Below are 21,724 nucleotides of genomic sequence, written 5' to 3'. Positions count from 1 at the left end.
GCAGCAGGGGGCGCTGCGCTGCGCGGGTGGCGGCGCGACGCGGCTTCCCAGCATGCCGCGCGCGGCCCCCGCCCCTGCCGAGCCGGGCGGGCGGGCGGCAGTGCCACGTCCGAGGGGCGTGGGGCTTTGTGCGGAGCAGCGCCGCCGCCCGCCGCCATGGGCGCCTCGCAGAGCGTCGAGATCCCCGGCGGGGGCACCGAGGGCTACCACGTCCTGCGGGTGAGGGCGGCGGGGGCGGCGCGCGCGCGCGCGCGGGCGGCCGTTGGGCCCGGCAGACCCTGTCGCCCCCGCGCCCGGCGGGGCGGGGCGAGGGCAGCGGCGCCCCCGGGCCCTGTGGCCGAGCGGGCCGGGGGCCGCGCGGGGGCTTCCCTTTCCCGGAGGGACGGCGAGGGCGAGCCCCCGCCTCGCCGGCCCGCCGCGCCGCTCTCCCCGGGGGCGCCCCGGCGCCCCGAGAAGGGCTGGGGCCCCGGGCCCTCCGGGAGCCTGCAGGGCTGCCGGGGCCTGCGCCGTGTCCCGCTCCCGGCTGCAGCTCCCGCCCAGCCGGGATGTCCAGGCCTCCTCTTCCCGGGGAGGCGCGGCGGCCCCCGCAGCACCTCCGTGCTGCGGCCTGTGCACGCTCAGGCTGGGAATAGGCCGGGGGGGTCGCAGCGTGGGAGGCGGCGCTGCTTTCTGAGCTGCCTTTGGAGCAGAGGCTGTTTCTCCTCCAGAAAAACGCTTTTGGCATACTCGCTTGCACGTGCTCAAACTGCAGTTTAAAAAGTGTGGCACTGCAGGTGATGAAGTCAGAATGCACGTTCCCCTGCCAAGCTTTGTCTTGATTACTGCATCGTGATCTGAGCTGTAGTTACTTCATCTCGATGGTAGTTCCAGGGGTGTTAGGTTAAGCTATTTAAGTGACAGACCTTGTATCTGCCTGAGCTGCTAGCCCGTTTTCATGAAGGTGTGAAGGTGGCGCTGCTATTTTTAACAGCTGCATAGCTTTTGTTCAGGTAGGGCCAGTCAGCACAACTTGTGCTTGTGCTCTTGTAAATATTGTTGAAGGCTGAACTATGACAAAGATAGGAAATCTTTTCAAAGGGTCTGTTAAAGAAGATCAAACACCAAAATGTGTTGTATTATTTTCTGACAACTTATGACCTCTCAATCTGGTATTTTTCAAATATGAGAGATACATTTTATGCACCTTCAGAAATGAATTTGTGATGAGTAAGTGTCCCTTGATTAAAATCAATCTCTTTTTTTTTTTTAAGAGAAGAGGTGATCTTTAGTCTCTACAGAGAATAAGTGATAAACAAATGTAATGTATTTTGGACACCATAATGTTTCATATAGCATAAACATAGAAGATTAGTATAGAGATATGGTTTATCTGTAAAGCATTTAAAGGACTTGGTGAATGGAGAGAAATAATTAGTTGTATAAAGCAAGAGGGAGAATTTTTGGCATAGTGCAAAACCAAGTAGTTGAATCCCACAGCATTCAAAATACTGAAATATTTGGCTTCTTTTAGACAAGCTGCACACTCCAGCAAGTTATTGTGATGTATTGGGCTTCACCAGCATAGTTTATGTTGAATTGTTGTGGTAGAGAGACGCCAGCTAGTAATGTGAGACAATATATTGTTTTTTTTCTGTATGTAAAGAAATAAAAACAAGGGCAGAGATGGGAGCTTAAGTATTCTTAGGGCTTATGTAGCCTGACTAGATAGAATGAGGGACGGGCATTGAATAAATACCACTGAAGTTAGGAGTAAGACTACTTGTGATAAGGCTAGATGAGCATGGTAACTCTGTCTTGACAAAGTGTAGAAAAAAAGGAGAGTAATATTATTTAGGAGTTCTTTGTATTTTTTCCTCAAAGACTGTAATTGCAGTTCAATAAATGAACCATTAATGATGAGAGTAAATACTTTCCATTCCTAAGAAGATGTGTAAATAAAAATGTGATTTTATTTGATGCTTAGTTTGTATGCTGACAGCTAGTTAAGGTAGTGGTGATACTGTGATTCATGACTTTATAAAATATTTAGCTGAAGAATATATCTTTAAAAATATCATTCCCTTATTGTTATCATCTCAGAAGATCAACTGAAATTAATAGACTTGAGACATTTTGCGTTAGGAATTATGAAGCAATACAGGAGTTGCATGATTTGCAGTTTCTGGGTGGTTAGAAAGATTCTTAAGGATGCAATATTCTTATGGCAGACCAGACTATATAGCTGATGCTGTTGCTATATTCTGGCCATCCATCTGGCCTTTCAAACAGAAACTTTAATTTGCAAATGTTCTTCTGAACCACTGCAATTTTGAACCCAGCATATTACAGTATACTCACTCTGATTTTTGTTTGGTTTATTTTACCTTAGTGTATCATGTTCAAAACTAGAGATTTCCCAAAATCTTGTTCTTGAAGGACTGTTTAGCAGTCTTCAGGGTAAGAGCTCTATAAAATTATTTACAATGCAATAGCTTTGTTTGGCAGATAGCGTACAAAAAACTTTGATAGGCTACATTAAAGGTCTTGTGAGCTGCCTTTTGGAAGTCTCTTCTCTAGCATGTGTTCCACATGCAGCGAGCAGGATGGTACCTGGGTTTTTCCCTTGAATCCGATGCACTGGGCAGCACAGTAACTTTGCTAGGGTTAGTTCGCCCTTGTCCTCATCAGAGCATTTATGCCATTGTAGCTAGAGTATGAATACCTTTGCTGTAGACATGGCACCGGAGGAATTATTTGTCGGCATCTGACCTTCTCAGATGAGTTATCTGACTAGAGTTAATCTTACTTATTAAAAGTACGCAAGAGCACTAGAGCACTGTTAATTCACTCTTGTGAATTAATACTTACTTGGTCTAGCTTGCTGGCAGTACACTACAAATGTATGTAGACTAACACGATGAAAGAAGGGCATTTTTCAAGTGTTAGTTGTCCCACGATGCTTTTGATAAGGAAACATTGATGTTCTGATCAAATCCGAACACACAAATGTAATTGGCAGGTGTACATTAAAGAAGTTGATTTCTGAGGAGACAGCTTTATTTACATTAAATACAAGAAAGGCCTTGCATGTTGTCCCAAGCAGACTGATGTCTCTATTTCTCACCTTATCTTCATGAGGATGTCTTCAGCAGGCACAACAAAGAGCAACTTTTTTTTCCCCCCCCTGTGGATAGGCACCTTAAATTACGTCATGAGCTGAGTCTAATATGAACTAGGTCAGTGCTTTTATGTAGCTGGGAATGTGCATTCACAATTATAATTTTGAATGTTTATGTTAAAATGTATGTGATATACAAATGACTAGAATTTTCTTCTTTGATTTTTTCCAAAATTAATTTTACAGTCTGTATTCTGCAGTGAGTTTGTTAGACAGGTACATCCAGCTCACGCTGTTAGAGAGCTCTGCACAAATGCTCTGTCTGGACCAACTTTTTGTAGAACTTGGTCCACACTCAAGTAGACTTTTTTTCTGAACTCAGTATTTTAATCAGGATAAATGAGAATGGTAAAAGGAGAAACTGCATTAGTCTTTCTGTGTTAGAGATCTAACTCAGATAAAGTCAGATTTCCTTGATAAAACCAAACTTCTGCAAAGCATATGTTGTGATGGTTCTTTAAGATTTCATTAGTTGTTGGAAGAACTAGAGCAAACTCAGAAAATGTTTTAAATTATTGGAAGAATTTATTTGTTAAGTTAAAATGAGCAAATGTTTGAGTAGAGAGATGAATGGAAAATGAGTGTTAGAAGGCCACAAAATAAATGAAGTATCTTGTTAGAATGACCCTAGGAGCCAAGAAGTAGTTGCCAGAGCAGATGAGCAAACCGAGACCGTTATAAGTAATGGCTTTCTCAAAGTGAGACTTTCAGATTGTACAAACTGTTTCCCTACCAGACAGTTTTTTGTTGTTTTTTTTTGGTTATGTTTTGTTTTGGGGAGGTTGTTTTTTTTAGATGGAGATAAAGAATTTTAATGGGTAATAATACATATGAACTGACACTGAAATAGAGTTACGAGCTCTGTTTTGTTGCTCTTGTCTCTTGGTAGGTAGGTCTGACTATAAGTCATTTTTTGAAACAATTTGTCTTTGGAATACATTTTATTTATCATATGTGCTTTTGCTGTTAGACTTTCATTTACTGATTCATTTTGTGTGCTGATAAATCTTTTTTTTTAACTGGTACCTCTCAGGCTGTTTTGCGTGGCTGATTAGGGCAATTGTATTGCTCTTCAAAACAGAATGAAGTGAACTTTGAAATAACTTTCTTGTTCAGCAGTGCAAAACTACTGAAGTTTGCACAGGCTGTTGTAATGACTTGACAATTTCTTCAAGTAACAAGTGACTCAAGAATTTTTATCTACAAGAGATGTGTATGTCACTGTGTTATGTGCTCTTCTGCCTACAAAGGTACATAACAGCAGTGCCCAAGGTTTAAATTTCTAATGTTTACTTGAGTGCTTCTGTTTGTTACAGAAGGTATGCAAACATATGTGGCTGTAAAGAGGTTTCTTCTTTTATAAAGGAAAACTCACTTTTCAAAAACTCAGCGTGAATGCTCTGTGCTGAAATGAAATTTGATGCAGTGTGTACCGGGTCAGTTTCCTTACAAAAAGCTTATAAAACTTTTTCTCTGGAAAACAGGGTGTTTCATAAAGAAATACAATACAGCCGTACAGTGTAATATATTAAAATAGCTGACAGAAATAAAATTGATTCTATCGGACCTAATAGACAAATTGCTTATAGATAGTGCATAATGAAGTTCTATCACCCATTCCAAAGTGTAAAGTATAAATTTTTTTTTTCAGCATTTTGTTGCTAATAACATAAATACTATTTAGGAAGGATTTCTTATTTAGAAAAAAAAAAATGCTTCAAAGCTGCTGCTCCCAGAAAGTGGTGTATTTAGTACACCAACAGGAATGTCTTCATTTGGATACAAATTTTCAAATTTGCGTGCTTGAAGTTAAGCTTCTAAAAGCCTAAGTGGACACTTGCGTAAGATATGTGACTTTCAAAGGTGTGAAAGCCTTCATATGCCATAGGTATCAATGATACTGATGAAGATTTAGAGCCTCTGAAAATTAGGGTTTGCATGTCTAACTCCATATGCCAGAGCACTGTTCTTGCTCAGGACTTAAAACTGTGACCATCATGTTGCTGAGCAGCCTTGTTATAATGTGTAACAGGTAACCCTAGAGGGACTGCGTGGGAAAGGTGCTCAGCAAAGAAGAACTTTATTTTGTTTTATTTTTTACCAAGAATAAGTCTTTTTAGTAATACAGATGAGATTTAAAGTATCTTGACCTTGAAGCTTTTTCCCCATTGAATTCTTAAAAGTGAATTAAAACAGAAGCTGAATAATGAGTAAGCTGTGTGCTCAGCAGCCTTGCTGTCTGTCTCAGTGTTGTCATCTGAGTGAGAAACTGAAGTCCTGTAGAATTATATAAGGCTTAAAGGGTCATATAGCCCTTTTCTCCCTGCTGAAATTCAGGATCAATTGTACATAAACTATTCTTCATAGAGTTTTTTGGGGTTTTTTTTTGCTTGCTCTTAAAAGCCTCTGGTGGTGGCAGCAGTTCCACAGCTTCTCTTTGTAGTCCATTGCACTGTTTTTCTTTACCATTAGAAAGTCGTGGCATTTACCCACTGGTGTCTGTAACTTATATGTCTAAAATAACACCTGGCTTTGAGAGAATGAGGCTTCCCATGTTGCCATCAATGATATCTCGCCTGCACTAGCATTTGTCGTAAACTGAATTACTTGATTATTTCTCAGTCCTTATTCAATTACAAAAGCAAGCTACAGAACCCTTTGGGGGGAAATACAGAAGAGCTGCACAAAGCCAGATTGCTTGGGAGACCTAGAATTTATATATGGATAAATGGAATCTTTATTTCTGTCATGAATGATAAGGTTTTTGTGCCCTTGTGTTTCCAAAGATTCCCAGTTACCCTTTATTGCTGTAGTTCTTGGGAGAGCTGTATTGTATGTTTGGCACTGCATGATGGTAGAGAACTGTGCAGTTTAGCTGACTGAAAAAAAATGGTAGAACATAAAAACTGCATGGTGTCAGTGTCGTTATCATGCAGGTCTGAGCATGTCATTTCTTTAAGGAGAAGATATTTCATGTGGAATGAACTCAGCACTTCTGGTTTGCATTTCTGGGACTGGCAAACATAAAAGCACTTTTTTTGTCAGTGAAGCTGGGCCTAGACAAGCTAGGGAAATATGAAACATGTTGTGACTGAACCTGTGCATCACAGGGTGAGGAACTGTGATAACAAGCATGCAGCTCCATCATTTTGAGGCACATGTATTAATTTGTATGATGTATGCAACTATAAGAGCTTCATTATTTTCAGGTGCAGCTCCCTGGCAGTCCTTACGTGCCCACTTACAAATAGCCCAAGGAAAGGTGTATGGGATTCTGAGGGATATGGGGGAAGGTGTTCAACATCTGAAGAAACTTTCTTCAAACTAATTGTTTAGAACTTGGAAACTCCTACAGTCACTTCATCAGTTTTGGACAGATTGTAAAAATTGTATTTAGAATACCAAGTCTATACGTCTCGGGAGTCAGTGGGCATGACATGGATGGGTGCTGAGCATGTATAATTCTTGCTTATCATAGGTGCACCTTTTAATTTTAGGTTACCTTATTGAACGCTGATCACTGTTGGCTTACAGTGTTCAGGACGTGATCTATCCTGTGTGAGGTGGGGGAAGGGATATTGTGGCAGGGAGGTGTGGGGGTTTTTTTGGTTGTTGTTCATTTAGAACTGGAGGAAAATCTCTGAATACACACTGGTCCATGTCAGGACTGCTTTTGCCACTGAAGTCTGTCTTTTCATAATTTCAATGCCATGAGGTGTACCCATGTTTAACAATCTGATATGCTATCTGAATAAATATATCATTGTGCTAGTTCTGCTCATCTTTAATGAAATAGGGTTTTCCAGGACATGTTTGTGTTTACAATTCTTGTTCTCACAATAACTTCTTAAACTGTTTGCCAGTTTCATTTAGGTGTAAAGTCTTTGTCATGTTCATTAAAACACAAAAGTTCCTGTAAGTCACCTGAAGTAGTTGGTGTTATGAGAGAGAAAGAGAGAGACTCTATTGGGTATTTTCACATCACCTCCCTGAACTGAGGGAAAGGCAACAAACAGTGCAAGCTCATTCTTTATTAGGTCCTAGAGAAGCCACATCAGAGGAGATGTCTGAATCACTTGATTGCAAGAGAAGCTTCAAGCCTGAGAAAGCAGTTATGGAACACGTCCGTAGGAAAATGGAGTTCCTTAATTCTGCTGTTGTGAAACCATTTATTTAATGGCAGGAAAGCCTCTAATACCCAACTTAGATAGAAGTAAGTGCTGTCTACATTTGAGTAAAATTATAAACACAGTGTCTTTTAGCCTCTTTGTGACTTTTCGTAAGCTAAAGCTTCTGCTTGTAGAGACTGTTCTGAGGGTAGCTCTACATTACTGAATGTTTTAGTATGTAACGTTTAATTAGCTCTAGGTACAGCCCACTAAAGTCAAAGCAACGTCCACAGTGTGCCAGAGTTCCCACACAACTAGTATCAGAGGGGCTGCTACATGGAGCTTAGCTTGTACTTTTACCCTGTTACGCGGTACACAGCTTGCTGTCTTCTCTCTCGTTATTCTTGGCTAGAGATGTCCTGTACCAACAGGTTGAATTAGTAACATGGAGGCAATTACTTTGGATTTAGTGAGCTGGACTGCAAGTTGCTTTGGGTGATTGAGAGCTGTAGGTAAATTGAGAGTGGTTAATACTTGATACTGGGGAGAATATTTGCATCCTCAAGTACAGAAAATTACTTCCAAGGAGCATGCAGGCGTCTTGAAGACTCACTTCTGTAGACACACTTCAGGTTCTAGTTAGAAGTGATAAACTGGGGGGTTTGTGATGTTATTGCTGCCTATGTTGTTTGTCATTGACTGGGGTAATGTTAATTTCATCGTTTTTTGCTGCTTTACAAAACTTGGATGACAATCAGTGCACATGACTCTGGAACTACTGATTCCAGATTATCTTTTAATGAATGTTTAGATTATGTGACACTGATATACTAGGCTTCCAGCATCCATTACAGAAAACTACCCTCAAGTAATCTGGATTTTTTTCTAAGCTCTGATTTTGTGAATATGTTAGGCAGAGATAAACGGGCTCTAAGAGGAAGGTTTTGTAGTTGTCAATTGTTCTAGACAAGTCATATTAAGGAAAGTCAATTTCTGCAGAATCAGGCTGGCACGGAACAAACTACCCGTTTTGTACCAGTTATGTCAGACTAGAATAATACATACTGTAAGAAACACCACTGTAAAGGATTAAGCTGTAGATCTTTTGGAAGGTGAATATAACATGAAAAGGAAAAAGCCAGTGGGTAAAATGAATCATCTGACAAGTAAAGGAAGCTCTCCAGAGGCTATAGGAAAAGATTGATTGAACTCGTATTGGAGTTACTGTTAGCAATGGATATAATAGTGAAAAAACAATACTGGTAAAATACCCATCTGAGTTACTCTATTTGGAATTAAAAGCAGACCTGAAGCTTCTGGGAGCAATGAATATCCACTACTTAGGCTCTGTCCTAGTGGAGTGGTTGGATTATTTGAGCTGCCATGGCTGCAAAATTACATGAGCTTGTTGGTGTGTTAATGAATCATAGCTTGTACACTGCCCTCTGTTTCTCAAGGATGGCGGCAGGTGATGTTTGTTCGTGAGATGACAACCGGTGCTTGCACAGATGTGACTGCATTTCCTCTAATAAGAGTAACATAAAAAGCAAGGTCCAATGTTGGCACCTTTGTGGAAAGATTTTGCTTTTTGACCAACTTTTTCAGAATTCATTAAGCTTGCACTTTGACTGTAATCTCCTTAATTGAAATAAATATCTACAACTTATCTGGTGCAGTTGTTGAAGCAGTGCTTGTCCCAGTGAGTAGCAACTGTTGTTTCATTACTCAATAAATTAATGGTCTTAAAAAAACAACCAACCCCCCCCCCCCCATCACTTTTAAGGGAAGTGGTTTCGGTCCAGAATATTATATCTGAACATTAGAAATCATATGTACAAACAGCAGTAGCTTCTATAACTACAGTTTTGCACAAGTAGAAATGTAGTTCTAATCTAGAAATCAGCATGAGGAAATACTTTTTCACTGTGAGGGTGACAGAGCACTGGAACAAGTTGCCCAGAGAGGTTGTGGAGTCTCCTTCTGGAGATATTCAAAACACGCCTGGACACAATCCTGTGCAACGTGCTCTAGGTGACCCTGCTTGAGCAGGGGGGTTGGACTAGATGATCTCCAGAGGTCCCTTCCAACCTCAGCGATTCTGTGATTCTGTGATTGGTACACTTTTGCTAAATTCTTGTTTAACTTTCTGATAGGTACAAGAAAACTCACCAGGGCATAGAGCTGGATTGGAGCCCTTCTTTGATTTTATCGTATCTATTAATGGTTCAAGATTGGTAAGTGTGTTGCTCTTTTATAATGCTGACTGAATACAAGCAATGTGTTGAGAATCTATTTTTAAAGATGAACTAATGCATTTATTTAAATGTGTATAAAATGTTTATCCTTAGTCTAAAATGGGAAAGCCTAACTGCATCAGAAACCAATTTCCTTCACCCCATGGTTATACTTCTATCACAAATGAAGGTGGAGAATAAGGATGCAGACAGATGTGCTCTCTGCGCACATCTGCACCAGCAGAAGATGATACTACCTACTGATCCACCTCTAGCTGCTTGTGTTAGTTCCCCCATAGTTCTGTCTGTAAAACTGTGTGAGCACTTGTGAACTCATTTATTTCAGTTGAAACAGGTTGGTTGAAAGACCTGTTGCCGAAGCTGTTGGGGAGGAATCATGTGAGAAGGTTGTCAAGTGGAGCTGTAGTGAGATGACAAACTGTCAGAGCAGTGACCAAGAACAGCTGTGGGCAGGCTCTTCTACCTGTACAGCTGGGTTCAGGAGAGCCTCTACAAAGCTGCGAGGCAGGTCTAAGAGTGTGGAAGGAGCTCACAATGTGATGGCTTATCCTCATCTCTGCTGAGGAAATACCCACTCTCCTTGAAAAGATTTGGGCCTTAGGAGGCATATGAAGGAGGCCCTGTAGTTACTTTAAAAGACCTTTTGACACTGGAGTTGGTCAAAGTGGAAGAATAAGGCCTAGTCATACTCAGCTGAGCTTTGATCATAGTTCTTCTGCCCTGCCAAAGAAAGAGATAGGTATAGGAAATAGAAACTTTTTTTTTTTATCTGGCACAATTCTCACAGATCTGAAATTTTGACTCAAAAGTCAAAGCAGAGAGTTTGTCACTGAAGAAGTCAGATCAGCCCTGAAATCCCTTGATTCTTTTTTTTTTCTTTTTTCCCCCCTGCTGTTTATGTTCTGCTGTTATTGCTACAGGAAATGAGGCTTCTGAAAGGAAGGTTTCTATTAACAGCATTTATCTTGTTGCCCAGTATTTGTAACACATGATGATGAGATAGTATTTACACAGGCTTTCAATGCAGAGTTTCAAGCACGGGAGAATATGTGAGCACTTATGCTTGTGGTGGTATTCCTTTCCTTTCCCCCCCCCTTTCCCCCCCCCTTTCCCCCCCCCTTTCCCCCCCCCTTTCCCCCCCCTTTCCCCCCCCCTTTCCCCCCCCCTTTCCCCCCCCCCTTTCCCCCCCCCTTTCCCCCCCCTTTCCCCCCCCCTTTCCCCCCCCCTCTTCCCCCCCCCTTCCCCCCCCCTTCCCCCCCTTCCCCCCCCCTTCCCCCCCCTTTCCCCCCCCTTTCCCCCCCCTTTCCCCCCCCTTTCCCCCCCCTTTCCCCCCCCTTTCCCCCCCTTTCCCCCCCTTTCCCCCCCTTTCCCCCCCCTTTCCCCCCCCCTTTCCCCCCCCTTTCCCCCCCCTTTCCCCCCCCCTTTCCCCCCCCCCTTCCCCCCCCCTTCCCCCCCCTTTCCCCCCCCTTTTTTTTTCTTTTTTGTGGGTCCAGTTAAAGTATAAGCACTTGAAGTTATTAGCATCAGAAACTCATTTTAAAAGATATGTTTTAAAAGTAATTGTCAATGTTTTACAGCCTGCAAAAATGTACCATAGTTTAGTTCATCTTTTAGTTCTCTGGAGCTGAAAGTGCTAGGGTTTGACTGAAGTCCTACTTCCAAAAACTCTGTTGCTATACAAGAAATATTTTTTTAAAGCTGGTGTTTCAAATCAGTTTGCCAGCATTTTAATAATAAAGAATTACTTGAAAAATAAGGATTTGGATACACTTAAATGTCCTATATGGCTTTTAAATGAACAGGTCCATGTCCTAAATGACACAAGGCACCACTGCATTAGAACTGTTAAGCTAAATCAGAGCAACATGTTATATCCATGTGCGAAATGTGATGTTTCTAATAACAGATAACCTGAAGCCTGAAAGTGGTGTAACTGACCCTGTAACCGAGATGTTTCTGGCAGCGCAGCTTAGGTCCCATGTGGGGCTAATGTGCTGCTTCCAGTTGTAGAGCTAGCTCATTCGGAGGTGGCTCAGTCCCTATCCTCTGCTCCCTTTGGCAGTACAGGCACCCCCAGTATCTACTGGCAAACACAGTTTCATATGGTATGATTGGCTGGTCTTGTTTTCACTTTTTTTTGGTGGTTCCAAAAGGTGCCATTACTCTACATTTTGAGTAACAAAAAAGCAAGTTACTGTGGTTGGTTAGTGTGTCAGTGCATTAATCCTGTCATTAATTACTTGGATGTGAGGAATGTTTACTGCTTTGGATATGAACTTTGTTATAGGTCCTGAGTTTATGAATGGCAAAAAAGAATATCCCCGTATTTAAATGTCGGATTCCTGCATATTGTGCCACAGGTTTAGATGTGTTTTTATATTTGGAAAGCAATGTATTCTTTGCTTTCCAAATTGCTAAGGGACTGAAAGCTTGCTATGAAATAGCTATAGAGATATATTCTGATAATTCAAAATGTTCATAGGATCTTTGAAATACAAAAGTGGTGCTATAAAACTGGACACTTACTGTGTTTAAACACTCTAAACCAAGCTTTTGTTTGAACATTTGCAGAATAAAGACAATGATACTCTCAAGGACCTGTTGAAAGCGAATGTTGAAAAACCTGTAAAAATGCTAGTGTACAGTAGCAAAACACTGGAACTAAGAGAAACATCGGTGACGCCCAGCAACATGTGGGGAGGACAGGGCCTGCTGGGAGTGAGCATTCGTTTCTGCAGCTTTGATGGGGCCAACGAAAATGTATGGCATGTACTGGTGCGTACAAACTTTCAAATAATTTTCTTACTGCAAAATGCGTTGCTTACTGTTAAAGTCTTTAGTCTTTTTACTGAAAAGTAACTTGCATGGGTGTACATAAGCCTTCAGGTCAAATTGGTCTGTTTTCTGACTTTGTTTTCAGAAAGACTTTTAAAACAGAACTGTGTGTCTGTGAGTATATTATCAAATCTTGCATTGAAATCAGTGGTGTTATACAATATTCAGAATTCCTGTAACAGTAGCTAAAGAAACTGTAATTTAGCCACCGTTTTTCTAGTTCAGTGACTGTCCTACTAATTGCATTAAAAACCTGACCAGTTTGTATGTCTGAATCAGAACGTCTGTGAAGTGCGTATGTAACTGCTTTGCTACACCCTGACGGTTAGTAATGTTTTGTAACTTTCCGTCTTAAAACTAGGAAGTGGAACCAAACTCTCCTGCTGCATTAGCTGGACTTAGACCTCATAGTGACTATATCATTGGAGCAGATACTGTCATGAATGAGGTATGTATATATAAATAAGATTTTGAAAATTTTAAACTAAAAAGCAGTACCAGGGCAGTTGGAAAGATCCCAAATTCTGCTTCTGTTCAGTGCTAATGGAAGTAACTTAATGCAAAAGGGAAGGAGCTTTGGCATGGTACCTCTTCATTGTGCTTAAATGCAATTCTGGAAATAAAAACTCTTAAATATCTTTATGTAGTCAGATATGAACTTTTATTTTTGTACTTAACATTAAAATTTCAAATAAGAGATTTAAAATCTGGGTTGTGCCATGTGTCTTCTGAGTAGTTAGTACAACACAGTATTAAAGTTGTCCTTATGATAACGTGGCAGCACTGCAACAAATACTTAGCAGTTACCAGGCTCTGTTACGGAAGGTTAGGACTAGGAAGATGATCGTTCATGTATCAAATGCTAGAATTGGAGGAAAAAGCCCTCATGGGTTGTTATTCTTTTACAGTCTGAAGATCTCTTCTCCCTTATTGAAACACATGAAGCAAAGCCATTAAAACTTTACGTGTACAATACGGACACAGATAACTGTCGGGAAGTGGTGATTACTCCAAATTCTGCCTGGGGTGGAGAAGGCAGGTAAGGAAACAATATATTACCTGGAGGGGGGGAAAAGGCTGCTTCTTACAGTGCTAGCCTAAAAGCTGCTAGATTAAGTTCTCTATAATGACAGAAAAAGACAGGTATATGGCAAATTATATACTTGAAATTCAGATTTAGTTACTGAGGGGGTGGAGGTGGGGGGGTATTTACTCAGTAAATTAACCAGTTCAAAAATGCACAAAGCGCAGTAACTGCATTCTGCATTAGACTTCAGGTAGCTGTTAGACTGTAGTATATTCTTAAAGTATTGTGCAGTAGCCAGAACAGAGGACTGCAAATTATAGGCCAAGTTGAATTCTAAGCTGTATAGCTGCTTGGCCCAAATAACAATAAAGCTTTTTTTTTTTTTTTTGCTGCATGGTTATTGCTAACAGCTACAGAATTTCCTTTCAGTTATCTACTACTGATTATTTCTGTACAGAAAATGAGGCAATATTTATTTTTTTTCTGCACAATACAGTTGTACGGAATGTATCTTGAAGCTTGCTGGCATCTTGAGTCATTCATGCTTTGCTTGCTGTAGAGTCCACACTACTTAAGTAGTTTCACTGACTTTTCAATGTTCATATTTTAAAAGCCTAGGATGTGGCATTGGTTATGGGTATTTGCATAGGATACCTACACGGCCGTTTGAAGAGGGAAAGAAAATTTCTCTCCCAGGACAGTTGCCTAGTGCATCGCTCAGTCCCCTCAAAGATGGCTTTACAGAGGTACATTGTAATCTGTTCTTTGGCTTGGTAAAAGTGGATTGTTATGTTGTTTTTCTGCTTTTATTGGTTCTGTGGAAACAAATCCCCTAATGATGTAATTTTTTTCCTTTAACTAAGGTTCAGCTGTCATCGGTTAATCCCTCACCCACATTACCCCCTGGTTCAGCAGGACTTGAACAGAGTCTGTCAGGACTTTCTATTAGTTCATCCTCAACTACTGTCAGTAATGTTCTCAGTACAGGTTAGTATGGAAGTAACTAACTTCTGAAATGTGTGGGTGTTTTAACTTTTTTGGATTCACAAATGTTCCTGTCAATTTAATAAAGATGGTGTTTGTAGAATAAACTTCTCTCTTCCCCAAACTTTTCCCAACAACTAAGGCCTAGAGTACTATAGTGTGCCCTGCTTGCTCACAAAAGAATTCCAAGCACCTTCTGTCACAAATATGATGTACATTATTTGGAATACTGTTTTTCTTCATCAGCATTTTACAATTAATTGTTTAAGGCAAATATTAATTCTCCTGTAAGCTAGTATTTATTTATTTTCACTCCCTTTGAGGAAGGGAGCTGAAGTGTTATATACTTGAAATGAATGGTGGTTGTTTTCCTGTATACTCCACCAGGTGTTCCCACAGTTCCATTATTACCACCACAAGTAAGTCAATCCCTTGCTTCTGTGCCACCGGTTAACCCAGCAACTACATTACCAGGTGAGTAGGTAAATTTTCTTAAAACATTTCTAAAACAAAACAAAAAAAACTTCAGGGAAAAATGGAAGAGGCCTATCTCTTCCACTGCTTTTTTTTTTTTTTTCCTTTGGGTAACTTCATTACATCTTATGCATTTCATGTTAAAAATCTTTACGCAACCTTTACAACTTTAAGCATTTTTTCTAGAGTATGAGCACAGCATATCTATAGCACAGATGACTGAGCTGGCATCAGAGTTTATATTCAGTTACCTTTTATATCCCCTGCACAATAGATGGGGTGTTCAGGATTTCTCTGGAAAGTATTAGCTGTATTATTTGCAACATTTCTTGTGTTGATACATTGTTTGTTGCCATATTTCATAAATTTTATGCTGTAAAATATACAAATAGAAAAAAAATGTGTGTATACATATATATATATATATAGAAAGTATATATATGTATATACAAATACAAAAAATATACAAGTTCCTGGTTCGTCCTTGACAGTCAGACATCAGACCAGGAGAAAGATTTGAGAAGGTGTCTTGACTATTTCTGCTGCCTTTTCACCCCATAAAAACTCCATTTTAGATGATTCCTTTTTAATACACAGCTTGATCATTCTTTCTAGTGGTAATAGAGGGCTAAAAATATAAAACCCTATGTTGCAGTCACTTGTTTTTGCTTTTGAATTGTATTTAAAGTTATTAATAAATCTATTTAGGTAAACCGTTAAAATGTCATATAGCTTTCAGCATTCTGCCATAACAGTTTAGTGTGAATTCCACTATCACTGAACTATTCTGTAATTTAAAGTGTCTTAACAAAAATGAGTCTGTCTACAAAGTAGTGTGCATTATTTCCTGATAATAATGAATATTTCAACCACTAGTACTCCAGAATTATTTGCAATGGGTAAGATGAGGTTTGTATGGGATTTTGCAATGTGATTGGTACACTGGTGCAGGACTCAATTGTGTGTTCAAAACACTAAAGGAATTGTATTTTATATCTCGTACGCTAATGAGATAAGTAGATACAGATGTGTCTAAAGTTTTTAAATAATGCCTGTAGGTATGCTCTCTATCACGGAAGTAATATATAGTAGAACTAAGTGTGTGTGTACAAGGGCAGGAAACTTTATTCTTGTACTGCTTAGGTAAAATGGCAAACCACTAAGTTCAGTTTTTGTTAGTGTTCTCTCCCCCTACATCACCAAAAAACCCCAGGCCTACAAATATTTATTTTCCTTCCACCTTGTTCTCTGAATAGTATGATTGCCATTTTGAAAGCTGTTGGGTTATTGCTTACAATGTGCATGTCCATACTAGTGAAATTGTAAATCTTAAAAATGCAGCCTGTTTAATAATTGAGTGCATTTGTGTGCAGTGCAGTTCAGATTTTTTTCAGTTTTAAAAAAAGTGTGCTCAAAGTTGGCTTGTAGCTGAGCTGAAAGCTCTTTGAGTCAGATAAAGGTCTATCTTTGTGGCTAATAAATTCACAGGTAAGTAAAAGACTTTTTTTTTAAATCAAAATCTTTGTACAGTAGCCTTGCTTAAGACTTTCCCCTTCTCCCTCTTATTACTGTAGTATTAAGATTCTGTTTCAGAATTAGTTTTCCCTGAACTAAACACAAAATAGGAAGAGAGCCACTGTCACAGAAATGCAGCTCTTCTAAGGCAGGAAAACCAGGGGAGAAAAGATGTTCCACAGCAAACACATTGATGGAAGGAGTGTGTTATGCTCATCCTACGTTTCTGTTGTATTTCAGTCCTTCCAAACTTTGAAAGTTACTTTGTCTTGCCTTTTTCATAGTTTATAACTAAAAGTTAGATACAAAAATATGAGTAGAAAAGACTAATAGTAGTATTTCTGATCTTTAATATGTCTTTCTTTCTACCTGTTTCATCCTATTGTGCTCTGCTGCCATTCACATTAGGAATAGAGGGCGTCCAGTACAGTGCTACAGTGAAATAACTACCAGTGTTAAAAGCTGAGCTGTGAATTCAAAACTTCATTCCTTGAAGTACAATTTTACTTTCCTCAGAGAAAAATATAAAAGGTTGGGATTAGGTATTTTCTAATCCTGACTTCCAGCAATAGGTAACTGTTTTCATTGTGCAACCTGAAGGTTCAAACTCAGGTTAATTTGCATTTTCACCTGTAAATATGCTAATCAAGATGCAATGCAATATAAACTAACTTTAAATGGTCGATAAGATCTCAGAAACAGTTGAAAAAGCAGGTTTGACAAGTTTTCAACTGTAACTTTTCTACTACTCTTTTAGGTCTGATGCCATTGCCAGCAGGGCTTCCCAACCTGACTGATCTGTCCAAACTTAATTTACCTGCGCCACACATCGTTCCTGGGGCAGAATTACCAGAAATCATACAGCCTGGTATGGGCTTCTACAAATGGAAACATTGCAATTCTCCTTGATGATCTCTGACGCACTGATTTAGAGCCAGCTCTGATCTTTGTTACCTGATGGACTCCTGAAGGAGATAAATTGAATGTTTGCCCGAGATAGAAGTTGGCAGGAGTGCCCAGATTGGGTAGACAAGGAATATTTTTCAGGATAATCTAATACTAAGCCTATGCCTGTGTTTAGTTGGTTCATCTTACATTACCTGATTTACAATCTAAGAAGAGATTGTCCAGTGCTAAAAATGAAAGTATATAGTTTTATGGGGAGAAGAAAATGAGGTGTTTGCTAGCCAAGGAGATCAAAGCACCCTGATTGAATGCCAAAAAGTGCCAACTAATACTAGATCTATGGTACTGAATAAAACAAAACTGCTGAAAATGCACATGGAGCAAGCAAAAAAGAAAATTGGAAGCTTACCTGGAATAAAATTCTTGTTAACTTCTTGTCTCTGGCTGTTTCAGTGAATGCCAGAAAAATCTAGTCATCAGGATTAACATGTTAAAGACATAGTCATCTGGGGAGAGGGAACATCAGTATGTACAAGGAAGTGAACTTGAGTTTATTCAGATTCTTCAATTCTGAAATCCAAAAAGTATCAGGCTTTGAAACTAGCCTGCTGAATCAGCAGATATATCATGCTCACATTGAGTTTTAAAGGCTATCTCCTCTCCAAGAATAAATGGAGGATTAGAGTAGGAAAAAAATTAAGCACAGAATCTATCTGTACCTGTCTGTGGTATGCAGTGGCTCACTGCTTTTTTCTTTTTATTTTTTTTCTTCTCTTTTCTAGGTTTGCCTTCCCTTCCTTCCTTGCCACCTCTAAATCTCATGGGAATGACACCTCTATCAATGCCACCCAAATGTGTGCCTCTGCTTCCTTTGGTCACAGAGGTATCTACAGTGCCTGCAGATTTGCTTCCCTCCATCACTCAAGCTGGAAGCTTTTCCATTGAACCCGGCACTACTGTAAATGTAGAACAGACCTCTGTGCTCACCTTGGATAGTGCTACCCCAATTTCTAAGGCAACTATTGTTGACAGATCAAGTGAATCTTCTACAGTTAATGAGAAAACATCTGGGATCACAGATATACAAGCTTCTGAATCATAACCCCAGATGGCTCTATTGGATTGGCTTGGTATTTATTTAGCCATGGGATACATATTTGAAGAGCAAGCTATCATTAATTTCATACTAGTTTGTACTTAATCTTTAGGAGTCCTGTAAATAATATGGAGGTATAATAAAAATAAAGGGGATTTATAAAGTGTGCTTGGTGGGAGGGGAGGAAGAGTACTTGTACTTAACCAAAAAAAAAAAGTTAAGGTGGTAAATAGAGTTCCACTGCCAAACTTGGAGGTATATGTTTTTAATATAGGCTGACAGCTTTAGTCTGCTAGGCCTCTCTACTTGCTTATAATTACCAACTTTTGCATCTGATAGAAATGAAGCAGTTCTTGCGTGTGACATTTACATACCATAGTTCTTGTTCTTGCAAGTATCTTGTTACTACAGTGGGGATGAAAACGTTCAGTCTGAGTTGTAAATTTTAACTTTGCAAAACTTCCACCTAAAGATATTAAAGTTGCTGAGTGACCTGTTAACTGGCATCTCTTTATTCAGCTTGTATACAAATCTTTATTTTTAAGCTCATGAGAGGTGCTCAAGCCATGTTTTGTGACTGCTGCTGTGTTGCTTCACCCACCCACTGTAAAATGGCATTTGGAAGAGAATATAGGAAATGTTAAATGTAGCACACAATTTGGCACTTCATGACTACTGTAAGACAAATTAATGGATAAAGCATACATACAGCAATAAATTCCTGGAATTTTACCCTTTGTGTGACAAAATAGCACATTTCTTTAATGCATAAACTTTCATTTAACTATATTTAATTCAGCTCTGGCACAGAGCAGCAAAAGGGCTTCTCCGAGAGAGGAATGTCAGACTTCATAATGGCAGGCAGGGTCAGCACTGGTAGTTAAGGCCCAGTACAGCAATGGGTCATGAAATATGCCTGCATATGATGTATACTTGGCTTTTTAAATTGATGTTCAGGGTGAAAATTGTAGATTAAGGTTGCTTTTCCCATTGCTGAAGTGCAGCTATCCCCTTCATATAGCAGAGCTACCCTTGTATAAACTGGTGTGTGCACTGTACTCCAGGTGAATAGCCTTAGGTCCTGGGATTAGGTACAGCTTCCTTATTTTGCAGTTCATGTGGAAGACTTCCATACTAGTCCAGTCCCTCTACACTAGTGAAATTTCATTTACACCTGGTTGTTGCAAGTACGTGCAAATTTGTGCCAGATCAGCAGCAGGTTGGAGCTATGGTCAGTCTCAGCAGCTACATGATTTCTTTTGATAAAGCAGTGTGCCTGAATAGTTTTTGGAATAGTAGTTGCATCTTGTTGCTGATTGTAACACCTCACCTTATCCAGTACCTGGTGTCCTGTCTCCTCTCTATTACTTAGGTACTTGTTATTCCTCTGGCCCATTAATGCACATTTCCTCATCACCTGTTAGGCCTTTAAAGGCCTATGTCAAAGACCCAGAACACTTTTCTGTTTCACACTGTGTACAGTTTCTTTTCTCAACTGCTTGGAGCCTGCAGTCCCTCTGCCCTTGGTAAGTAAGGAGGTTGCTGTTCTCAGAATGCATTTTTGAGACACCTGTATTGCCAGTGTCACACTCTTCAGAATTAAATCTTGGAATGAGAATAAGGATGTTTCCTCTTTTCTTTGCTGCGTACAAAGACAGACTGTTAGTATTGTGCTCCATAAACTCTCACACTTCTAAGAGTCCTTCCCCTAACTAACATCTTTATACCCATCCCTGGCTAGAGCCTTCATCATAAATGCTCTTCCTTCTCTAACTCAGGAGTGGTAGCAATAAAGTCCCGTCACACATCAATTCAGAGTAATTCTTACCAGGAGGCTGAGCGTAACAGTGCCTTGAAGTAGCGTCCTTGGGTAGCTCTTTTGTTACAGGATGGTACAGTGTCCCTTGATGTAATGTCTGAAGCTAACGAATGGGTAGATTTTTTTTTATGCTTTCCATTAAAAAGGCTGCAGGCTGTTGTAGCTGTTGTGCAATTGTTTCTAGTAGTGGGGGGGGGGGGGGGGGGAGAGAAAAAAAAAGTTAGTTTGAAGTCCTGCAAGGTTGTTTGTTAGCAGTCAAGAATGGCCCATGAAGTAGCTTTATGTATCTAGCCTTCTGATGGGTTGGAAATTGGTGGAAACATGGCAGTGTTTAAATGTAGCCAGCAGCAGACCTGCTTGAAGCTTTCAGCTGTTTCATGTGTGCGCAATTTAAGCTATAATCTCCTAGCTAAGACATCATAAAACCTGAAGGTCCCCCCCCAAAAACAAACAAACAAACAAAAAAAACAGAAGGTCCTGCTTGCTCTTGCTCTTGCTCACTGTTTTTTTTTTCCCTCTTTCTCTGTCTAATTTCTCAACTTTATTTAATGAACATACAATCACACCTTTGTAAGAGGCTCTTAATGACTTTTTTCACCTAAAAAAGAGAGCAAGGAGGGATGAGGATGTCAGCTACACCAAGGGATTGAGAGCCAATCTAACCCTGTTTCCATGAGTTCATGTGTTCTGCTTTTAATGAGCAGTTATGAATAGGCATATTTACTTTAAACATTAACACATGGAGTTCTGTAAAGAGTGTTGATGGGAGACAGTAAGGCAACCACCTCCTCCCCACCAGCCCTGCGTGTAATTAAGAACGATTAATGTATATATGAAAAGGCAGTGCTTAAGGCTTAGAACTTACAACTTGGTATAAAATGAGCGGGTTGGGTTTCCTGTTCAGCAGAAGACGGCTCAGGTATCGCCTCGGTTGGTAGGCAAGGGGCTGAGCCGAGCCCGCCGGTTCCCCGGGGCGCTGGCTGGGCCGGGGCACGTTCCTGTGAGTGCGATGGGGGCTGCGCAGCTCTGCTCGAGGCCGCGACGCCTGCTGCAGCGGGGGGCTGCAACGCTGGGGCGCGAGCGCCGACCCCGCATCCCTGGTGGAGCTTTCCGAGCTTTCGCATGGGCATATGGCAGGCTATTTTTAAGCCTGTGACAGCCATTTTTTTCATTAATCCTGTCAAACATTAAACCTTGCAGTTAGTTAGTTACACTCGAACAGTCTATGGTTGTTCCCAGAAAACAGCTGTAGAGCGCCACGAGATGGCGCGCTGTCATCGCTGTGTGCCGGACCTGCAAGGTTGTGCCCAGGAACGGCAGCGAGCGTCAGCTTCCCTCCCCCGGAACGGCCCTGTTCAAATGGCTGCCAGCTGGGTGCTGGGCCCTGGTACTTTGAGGTCTCGCAGATAACTGTAAGACCGAATGATTTAAGGCAGGAATGGGCTGAGCTTAAGCTATTTCTAAATTCCAGAATTTTGTTGGCAGTTTACTGACATAAACTAAGCTAGCTGTGTGGCAGGGGCAAAAAGTTTGTCTGTCTCAAAGAA

The 21,724-nt window shown here is 40.6% G+C and overlaps 1 protein-coding gene across 1 annotated transcript; it reads left to right on the top strand.

The window, feature by feature from the left end:
• Positions 1 to 72: 72 nt before the first annotated feature.
• Positions 73 to 19,090, top strand: GORASP2 (golgi reassembly stacking protein 2). The gene is made up of 10 exons (XM_067299088.1): positions 73 to 219; positions 9,420 to 9,500; positions 12,093 to 12,296; positions 12,718 to 12,804; positions 13,265 to 13,395; positions 13,997 to 14,129; positions 14,247 to 14,370; positions 14,755 to 14,841; positions 17,114 to 17,224; positions 18,045 to 19,090. Exons 1-10 carry the CDS (start codon positions 157 to 159, stop codon positions 18,362 to 18,364), a joined length of 1,341 nt encoding a protein of 446 aa, XP_067155189.1. The 5' UTR covers positions 73 to 156; the 3' UTR covers positions 18,365 to 19,090.
• Positions 19,091 to 21,724: the final 2,634 nt, after the last annotated feature.

Source organism: Apteryx mantelli, chromosome 6 (assembly GCF_036417845.1).
Source record: "Apteryx mantelli isolate bAptMan1 chromosome 6, bAptMan1.hap1, whole genome shotgun sequence".
NCBI classification, from domain to species: domain Eukaryota; kingdom Metazoa; phylum Chordata; class Aves; order Apterygiformes; family Apterygidae; genus Apteryx; species Apteryx mantelli.
Note: the sequence above shows the minus strand (reverse complement) of the source record. Positions and strands in the feature narration are given on the sequence as shown.